General features: G+C 46.6%; 1 protein-coding gene across 1 annotated transcript in view; it reads left to right on the forward strand.

The window, feature by feature from the left end:
- Window positions 1-9,201, forward strand: part of LOC147084472 (NACHT, LRR and PYD domains-containing protein 12-like) — a 69,493-nt gene extending 60,292 nt beyond the window's left edge. Inside the window, exons 7-15 of the mRNA XM_085979488.1 lie at window positions 5,733-5,819; window positions 5,961-6,131; window positions 6,273-6,458; window positions 6,597-6,782; window positions 6,924-7,094; window positions 7,236-7,406; window positions 7,547-7,717; window positions 7,859-8,026; window positions 8,199-9,201. Of these exons, the coding sequence (XP_085835614.1) occupies window positions 5,733-5,819; window positions 5,961-6,131; window positions 6,273-6,458; window positions 6,597-6,782; window positions 6,924-7,094; window positions 7,236-7,406; window positions 7,547-7,717; window positions 7,859-8,026; window positions 8,199-8,286 (1,399 nt within the window). The 3' untranslated portion in view covers window positions 8,287-9,201. The remainder of the gene's footprint in view (window positions 1-5,732; window positions 5,820-5,960; window positions 6,132-6,272; window positions 6,459-6,596; window positions 6,783-6,923; window positions 7,095-7,235; window positions 7,407-7,546; window positions 7,718-7,858; window positions 8,027-8,198) is intronic.
- The last annotated feature ends 814 nt before the right edge of the window (window positions 9,202-10,015 follow it).

The raw sequence follows: 10,015 nt of genomic DNA on the forward strand, positions 1-10,015 counted from the left end.
GGTGGAATCACCACTCTGGATCCACACATCAAGGTTCCTCGGCACACTGACAAGCTGTTCTCTTCTTTGCGAGAATGCTGGCAACAGTGGTTTGCCATGTGCTGGCCATCCCTTCACGATTAAATCGTAGACTCGTGAGAGAGTCGGGTCATTTTGCGTTTCCTTTTCAATGGTAGAATTTGTCACCGGTAGACATTCCACTATGGTCGAGTGGAATATCTCCAATGGGTCCACTGTAGGCGCCTCTTCCGCAGTTGGCAACGGTAGACGCGATAACCCATCAGCATTCCCATGCTGTTTTGTTCCTTTGTACTCTATGTCATATTGGTGTGCTCTTAGGAAAAGGGACCACCTCTGTAGCCTTTGCGCTGTCATAATGGGAACGCCCTTTTTAGGGTTGAATATGGAGATGAGGGGTTGATGGTCAGTCAACAAGGTAAATTTTTGACCGTGTAGGTAATGGTTGAATTTCTTCACCCACCACACCAGGCTGAGTGCCTCCCTGTCGATCTGGGCATAGTTATGCTCAGCTGAGTTCAATGAGCGTGACGCAAAAGCTATCGGCAGCTCCGAGCCATCAGGGAATCAATGCGATAATACCGCTCCCACGCCGTAAGGGGATGCATCGCACGCCAGTCTGATTGGCAGTGATGGGTTGTAATGAGCCAACACTTCCCTGGACATGATCAAGCCTTTGCATTTATGGAAGGCACGTTTACTGTCTTCGCTCCATTTCCAAACTACTCCCATTTGTAGCAGTGTGTTAAGCGGGTGCAGAACCGTCGACAAGTTTGGTAAAAATTTATGATAGTAATTTATTAATCCCAGGAACGACCTTAATTGTGAGACATTTTCAGGCGCTGGGGCCTTTACGACCGCTTCAATTTTTTCAGGTGACTTATGCAACCCTTCTTCGTTAATGACATGGCCACAATATGATATTTGTTTCTGGAAAAATTCGCACTTGGGGCGATTTGCTCATCGGCCCCGTTCTCTCAGCCTCGTGAGCACCTGCTCCAAAGTTGGCAAGGTGCTCGTTGTCGTTTTCTCCTGTTAGAAGGATGTCGTCTAGGTAGCATTGTGTCCCCGGAATCCCTTGCAGGTCTTGCTCCATAGCTCTTTGCCAGATAGCCGGAGCTGATGCCACTCCGAAAACCAGTCGATTGTACTGGCACAGGCCTTTGTGTGTGTTTATCGTGAGATACTTTTTAGAGGCCTCCTCAACCTCCATCTGTAGATATGCCTGTGCTAAGTCAATTTTGGTGAAATGTTTCCCTCCGGATAGTGAGGCGAAAATATCTTCTATCCTCGGAAGAGGATACTGTACCATGTGAAGAACGGGTTTACAGTCACCTTGAAGTCCCTACAGATGCGAATTGTACTCTGTTCTTCAGATTTATCATTATTCAACATTTTCTTCATGACCGGGACGATGGGTGTTGCCCACTCGCTCCAATCTATCTTGGATAACACGCCTGTCCTTTCCAAATTCTCCAGCTCTGCCTCGATGGCTGGACGAATTGCGTATGGCACCGGCCTTGCCGTAAAAAACTTGGGAATTGCCGCATCTTCCACTTTTATTGAGGCGGTGGCGCCTTTCAGGGTTCCTAGTTCCTGTTGAAACACTTCTTTGGCGTTAGTCAAGATTTCTTTTAATCGTCCAGGTATGACGTCATCATCGTTTTTTTTCTTACTGGTCACCGTCAGTGCCTGAATGGAATGCCAGTCTAAACGTATCTTTCTGATCCATTCACGTCCCAACAACGGTGGACCACCATCTTGCAGAACGTATAAATACAATTTCTGTATTTCCTTGCCGTTGTATACAACAGGCACCCTTATTTTCCCTCTGGGGTATACTTTCTGCCCCGTATATGTCTTCAAGACAATGGATGTGTCTTTCAAAGGTATATGCGGAAATAGCCGCTCGTAATCCCGTCGACTCATGACGGTCAGAGCTGATCCTGTATCTAGCTCCATTTTGACTGGGGACCCCGCTATCGTGAGGGTAACCCAAATGGTCTGGTAATCTTCTTTGGCAATTACATTTTGTAATTTGAGACAGCTTAGTCTCTTGTTTCCGGAGTCGCTATCGCTCTTCTGGTCTTCAGAGCTACTGTCTGTCATCATTTGTACCTTTCTATACTTTTCCTTATTGACCTTTTTACTGTCAGTGGATTTCTTTCCAGATCTGCATACACGTGCAATGTGTCCCATCTTTCCGCATTGCCTGCATGCTTTGCCCTGGAACCAGCAGTCCTTCTGGTCATTGGTGGATCTGCCGCAGCGATAACATCTCTCGAAACCCCATGTAATTTCATGGATGCCGAAGTCCTGTGGCTTTTGCTGTATCTCTGCAGCTCCTCTTGCTGCTGCTTCGTATGATACAGCCACACTGAAAGCCTTTTCCAGTGTTAAATCTTTCTCAGAAAGTAATCTTTTCTATGTTCCTTCGCTTAGGAGACCGCAGACGAATTTGTCTCGTAGAGAATCTGCCAGTCCTTCCCCGAATTGGCAGTGCTTTGACAGCTTTCATAATTCGGTGAGGTAATCAGCGTTACTTTCATTCTTGTGCTGATTCCTCCAGAAGAATTTGAATCGTTCCGCTATCAGCAGCGGTGTTGGGTTTAAGTGCTCCTGTAAGGTATCAACAATCTCATTAAAATTCTTGTCCATCGGTTTGGCTGGAGTGATCAAGTTTCGTAACAGCCCGTATGTCCTTGCGCCCATCAGATTTAGAAGTACCGATGCCTTTTTATCATCCGCTACTTCATTTGCCTTGCAATATACCTCCACTCTTTCCACATATGTGGTCCAATCTTCTATATCACTATCGAAAGCAGTAATATTGCCAGTCTTCGGCATCTTGAAAATCTAAAATGGCGCTTCCCGCGCTTTTCTTTCTTCCCCGCCGAGTTAAGATGGCGCCTCCTGTGCTTTCCCACCGCTGCCGCTGCTGCCAACGCTGTTCTCTGCGGTTCCCGTTGCGACCTGCAGCTTTTTGCGGTATTTCTATTTTTTTTTTATATATCACTTCAATAGTTTCTCCGTTACTTGGAGAACCGTTCCTGTCGTGGAGCGGACCCTCTGGGACTTTCCCCTCCCTCTGCTCAGTCCGAACACCGACCTGCTTTGCAGCACTGGCCGCGCCCTGAGTGCTCCACCCTCTCTCTCTCTTTGCTGCTGCTTCCTGACTCGCTGCCCGGCCCCGTTGCAGAGCCACCTGATCGAGCTCTAGCCCGCCGCAGCCCAGGAAGGATCAGTGCACTACCTGCCACCAGCCCATTTAGCTGGGGAAGCCACAGACTGGTGACCAAGCCTGGCCCTCGTTTTCGAGTATCTTCGAGTTATTTTTTTTTCTTGCTTCTGGCTTCGACCTTCGTCTGAGGAATCAATCCCCTTGAGGTGCTGCCGAATTGCAGGTAAGTTCATTTCTAACTCGTCGCCACTGTTAGATCCGTGTGTTAATGGAGACACGGAATGCAGGAGTTGATTTAACAAGTGTTTACTGAACAAAGTCTGGAGGTGAACTAACAACACAAGACGCCACACAGGCTTATATACCCGAGTGGTCACTACTGGTACTACAGTATACAGGGGCTTCAAAAACCTAGTTCCTCTTAAAGGTACATACACTACAACTAAAATTCTCTGCTCCACTCCCACTCTGATCTCTCCATTCTCAGCCTCTTACAGTCTTCCAACACTGTACAACATAAGATCGAGGAACAGCACCTCATCTTTCAATTAGGCACTTTACAGCAGAAATGTGACAAGTTTCTCCCAACATGACGAGGCCAGTCACTGAGCTCCATGAGGGTAATTCTGTGAGGATAATTCCCAGTGTTGGCGAGCTGTCAACCCACCGCCACGCGCTTTTCCCAAATGTTGGGTCTGTCAGCGCTAAGCAGACCCAACATGTAGTGGTGGGGGAGGCAATTCAGGTCATTATAACCTTGTAAACAAAGGATTAACAACTATTTTCAGCTCACCTTCAGAGTTTTCCAGGTCACCCACGTGGTCCACGCTGCTCGGGGATCACGTCAGATAAGCAGGGCGGGAGTTGAATGGCCATGGAATCATTTCATTACTTGACAGCTGGAAATGTGCTATAAAAGCTCCCATCTCGCAGCTGTTCACTTTTCAAGCACAGAAGCTGTTGCTTACTGCATTTGGAAGACAGATTGAGCATTATGCAGGTTGCATGTGCTTCGAGCAAACTCTCTATCCAGTGTCACCTCATTGGAACAACCTCTCTCACCATTGACAGATTGCCTCTGACATCTCAAGTTCACCTGCTTCTATTACATCAGCATGGGTATGGTTTATAGTGTCTCACCTTGTGCCTCAGAGTCTCACCACCATCAGCCCCAACACCCGCAGCACCAGGCACACCAGTAGCACCAACAACAACACCAACCTTCTCCACAACTCCTGATGCTGCACAGCACAGAGGGCATCAACACCCGGCCACATTGCTGACCGGGTCACCAGAGATGGCCTCACCATGGCCAGAGTTTCTTCACTTGACGCTGCATGCCCTGGATGACACATGATGTGCCAGGTTAACACCAGCCCACACCAACAACACACAGCATCCCTACAATGCCCAAACCATTCCTGTCACACACATCAGCATTGCGGGCAGTTCTGTTATGTCTCACCATGCACTGCAACTCACTATGCCACATTGAAAGGTGCACACAATTATGTCTAAGAACGGAAAGTGTTGAAAATAAAGATTTCAATGCTGGACACCATATTAATAGAAACTTCGCATGAACATTGGCTAAAACACACAATTGCCTACCCAGGTGTGTTGTTAGTTGGAATGATTGGACTAGGATGAGGGTGAGTGTGAGGGGTGGCGAGTGAGATGGGGAATTGATAATATAGAGAGAGATGGGTGGCGGTGCATGGTAAGTTGGTGTGAGTAAGAATGTTCAGGAGTAGGGTAGGGAAGGCAGAGTGATGGGGATGTGATGAGAGGCACAGCCGGATGAGGTTAAGTGTGGCTTTGCAGTAACGTTTTGTGATCTACTCAAACTATTGAAAGGTTTGTGTCACTGCAGGCTGGTCCTCCCGACGACATCCCTGCTTGAGCCCCACTGTGCAATGTGCAACCAGGCTGTGTGGGTCTCTTTCACCCCTTGGAAGTGACGAGACCCTCCCTGCGGGCTGTGGCTCCCTCCATAATCATCTAGAGCGAGTTCTGGGAGAGCCTGGGTGCAGCCGAGCTCCTCTGTGCTGTTGTTGTCAGTGTTTGTAGAACCTCAATACTGTAGAACACTGAGAGCACAATGGGCAAAGTCAATGTGTGTGTCATCAATGTGGTCATCAAACCCGCTTCCTGCAATTCCCCAGAGCGAGACCCCGTCCCCCGACCTGAACCGAACCCCGCCCGACCCTCCACCGAAAAGACCACGGACCCACCCGACCCTGACCTGACCCGACTCCCGGCCCCAGCCGACCCTCCACGGACCCCAGCCCCACCTGACCCAACCCTACTCGACCCGCCACCGACCCTGGCCCACCCGAACCGCGAACAACCCCGGCCCCACCCGACCCAGGCTGCCACCGATGTGCCCAGGTGGGAAATCGCGGGGGGGGGGGAAACGGGTAATTAATGTCCTGAAGTACTTTCAGTGATTGCTGTAATATTCCAGAGAGAAAAACATATATCAGATCCAGGCTTTGATTCAGTTTGTTTCTCTCTCTCTGTTTGAGTTTAGACTGAGTGGCAATGAACTGGAAGATTCAGGAGTGAAACCAGTGTCTGTGGCTCTGAGGAACCCGGACTGTAAAATACAGAAACTGGAGTAAGTACCAGACTGTGTGAGATTGTTTTTATAATAACTGGATGTCTGACACTGAACATTATTATTAGTATCAGTAATAGTGTTATTAATAAACTCTGGGGATTTACTCTGATTCCTGTTATTTCTCTCTCTGATCCCCAGGCTGGGTAGTGTCGGTCTCACAGATTCTTGTGCCAAGGATCTCGCCTCCGCTCTCAGTACAAACCGCTCACTGACGGATCTGAACCTGGGTTATAATAAACTGGGAGATTCAGGAGTGAAACAACTGTCTGTGGCTCTGAGGAACCCGGACTGTAAAATACAGAAACTGTGGTAAGTACCAGACTGTGTGAGATTGTGTTTATAATAACTGGATGTCTGACACTGAACATTATTATTAGTATCAGTAATAGTGTTATTAATAAACTCTGGGGATTTACTCTGGTTCCTGTTATTTCTCTCTCTGATCCCCAGGCTGCGTCGTGTCGGTCTCACAGATTCTTGTGTCGAGGATCTCGTCTCCACTCTCAGTACAAACCGCTCACTGACGGATCTGGATCTGAGCAGCAGTGAATTAAGCAATAATAACCTGGGAGATTCGGGAGTGAAACTACTGTCTGTGGCTCTGAGGAACCCGGACTGTAAAATACAAAGACTGGTGTAAGTACCAGACTGTGTGAGACTGTGTTTATAATAACTGGATGTCTGACACTGAACATTATTATTATCAGTAATAGTGTTATTAATAAACTCTGGGGATTTACACCGATTTCTGTTATTTCTCCTTTTGATCCCCAGGCTGTGCGGTGTCGGTCTCACAGATTCTTGTACCAAGCATCTCCCCTCCGCTCTCAGTACAAACCGCACACTGACGGATCTGGATCTGAGCAGCAGTGAAGTTGACCATAATAACCTGGGAGATTCAGGAGTGAAACTACTGTCTGTGGCTCTGAGGAACCCGGACTGTAAAATACAGAGACTGGAGTAAGTACCAGACTGTGTGAGATTGTGTTTATAATAACTGGTTGTCTGACACTGAACATTATTATTAGTATCAGTAATAGTGTTATTAATAAACTCTGGGGATTTACTCTGATTCCTGTTATTTCTCTCTCTGATCCCCAGGCTGGATGGTGTCGGACTCACAGATTCTTGTGTCGAGGATTCCGCCTCCGCTCTCAGTACAAACTGCTCACTGACGGATCTGGACCTGAGTTATACTAAACTGGGAGATTCAGGAGTGAAACTACTGTCTGTGGCTCTGACGAACCCGGAGTGTAAAATACAGAAACTGAAGTAAGTACCAGACTGTGTGAGATTGTGTTTATAATAACTGGTTGTCTGACACTGAACATTATTATTAGTATCAGTAATAGTGTTATTAATAAACTCTGGGGATTTACTCTGATTCCTGTTATTTCTCTCTCTGATCCCCAGGCTGGATGGTGTCGGACTCACAGATTCTTGTGCCGAGGATCTCGCCTCCGCTCTCAGTACAAACCGCTCACTGACGGATCTGGACCTGAGTGATAATAAACTGGGAGATTCAGGAGTGAAACTACTGTCTGTGGCTCTGAGGAACCCGGACTGTAAAATACAGAAACTGTGGTAAGTACCAGACTGTGCGAGATTGTGTTTATAGTAACTGGATGTCTGGCACTGAACATTATTATGAGTTCATTAATAGTGTTATTAATAAACTCTGGGGATTGACTCTGATTCCTGTTATTTCTCTCTCTGATCCCCAGGCTGTTCGCTAACGGTCTCACAGATTCTTGTGCCGAGGATCTCGCCTCCGCTCTCAGTACAAACCGCTCACTGACTGATCTGAACCTGTGTTGCAATGAACTGGGAGATTCAGGAGTGAAACTAGTGTCTGCGGCTCTGAGGAACCCGGACTGTAAAATACAGAAACTGTGGTAAGTACTAGACTGTGCGAGATTGTGTTTATAATAACTGGATGTCTGACACTGTACTTTATTGTTAGTATCAGTAATAGTGTTATTAATAAACTCTGGGGATTGACTCTGATTCCTGTTATTTCTCTCTCTGATCCCCAGGCTGGGTCGTGTCGGTCTCACAGATTCTTGTGCCGAGGATCTCGTCTCCACTCTCAGTACAAGCCGCTCACTGACGGATCTGGACCTGTCAGTAAACTCCTTCACAGACCGATCTGTCCCCACTCTCCGCCGTCTCATACTGACCTGCAGGAGTCTGGAGCAGATCTGGTGAGTGTTTGTGTTAATGTTTAATGTAATAAATAAAATATCAATGGGATTCAGTCACTTTTCTGGGTAATATTTGTCTGTAATTATTATTGAAATATTAACCCCAGTCTCGCAGTTATTTACACTGTTGTTCAATCTGTTTATTTCCTGTTTAATCTTTAATCTGTTTCAGGCTGGCGGAGAATCAATTCAGTTTAACCGGAGAGAAACAGCTGGAGTTACTGCAGGGAACAAGATCCGGACTGAGTGTGATGCTGTGAACATTCCAAGTGATGATGTCACTGCTCCCATTGTGTGACCATTCCAAGTGATGACATCACTGCTCCCATTGTGTGAACATTCCAAGTGATGATGTCACTGCTCCCATTGTGTGACCATTCCAATTGATGATGTCACTGCTCCCTTTGTGTGAACATTCCAAGTGATGACATCACTGCTCCCATTGTGTGAACATTCCAAGTGATGACATCACTGCTCCCATTGTGTGAACATTACAAGTGATGTCACTGCTCCCATTGTGTGAACATTCCAAGTGAAGACATCACTGCTCCCATTGTGTGAACATTCCAAGTGATGACGTCACTGCTCCCATTGTGTGACCATTTCCGGCCGCTGATTTGATTTTAATTTAATTTAAGGGTTTCCAGCTCGAGCTGATCGCGTCATCTCGCATTGTGAGGTCAGAGGCCCAGTCACAGGGTCATGAGACTCAGCCGCTCCCAGGCTGCACCCCTTTCAAAATGGATGTGAGAGTTTCTGCAAATTGCAGAGTCTGTGTGAGTGTGTCTCTATGTGAGTGGGTGTCTGTGTGTCTGCAAATTGCAGAGTCTGTGTGAGTGTGTGTGTCACGTTACTGTAAATTTTAGTTCACTGTGGGTGGGAGGGAGACTGTGTGAGTGAGAGACAGACAGACAGTCACTGAGAGCGAGAGAGACATGAAATCAAAAGTCAAGTAGCAGAATAGAAAGCCTGTTTCTGTAGGCCACAAAGTGAAAAGATAAGATACTGAAAAGTGTCTTTTTAGTTTAAATCTTCCAACACGGCAGTCATCCCTCTGCAGGCTGTGAGTGTGTGTGTGAGAGAGAGAGAGAGAGAGGGCAAAAGCTGGTGTTTGTGTGAGTTGTGGTCTGTTGCCTTATTACCTGCTGTTGTTGTATTAAACCCTATTGATTTCATTCTGGCCTGGTCCACATGTAATGCTGCTGTGTATCATTTTATTGCACTTTTTTTCATTTCACTTCACGTCAAGACAGACAGTTGTTATATCCGTGTATAAATAAGACACGGACTGCAGGAGAATGGTGTAACAGGTGTTTACTGAACTTAGGGTATACTGGAACTAACTGTACAGATTACTACTCAGTGTTATATGCAGGTGTGGTCACTGCTGGTACTGCAGTATACAGGGGCTGTAAAAGATAGTTTCTTCCTTAAAGGTACATACATTACAATTCCTCCCCTTTTAGATAAACAGTACCATAACATTTATTTAACAATCAAATAATAACTAATTACAATTACAATTTTGTACAATATACATTCGCTGAAAATAATCTCTTTTAAATTCAGTCTTTGGGGAGGCTTCCTGATCCTTTCTGGATAGTGCCTTTCCCGAGTGTCTTGCTCTTGCGGCAGAGGCGATTCTGGACCCTTATCATTGGTTGGTTCATCAGCTTCCGATGCTACTGTTTCTGAGGTAGATGCAACCTGCACTTCGGGTTCATCACCAGGTACGTATGGGCGTGACATGGGGTTGACTTGTTCCTGTGACTCTACAATCTGGTCAGCATGGCATCTCACGATGCTCTCTCCAACGTCCACTGTGTACATTAGTGGTCCCTGCCGTGTGCATATTGTTCCTGGCTGCCATTTTTCTGTTCGGTAGTCGCAGGCCAAGACTGGTTGCCCTACCTTGAAGCTACTTGTTGGCTTCTCATTGATGTGCTGGAATTGCTTATTCTCAACATCTCGTCTTATGTTTGGTCTGAG

This window comes from Somniosus microcephalus, unplaced genomic scaffold (assembly GCF_052327205.1).
Source record: "Somniosus microcephalus isolate GS21.2 unplaced genomic scaffold, FLI_Smic_1.0 unresolved_chr9, whole genome shotgun sequence".
NCBI lineage: Eukaryota > Metazoa > Chordata > Chondrichthyes > Squaliformes > Somniosidae > Somniosus > Somniosus microcephalus.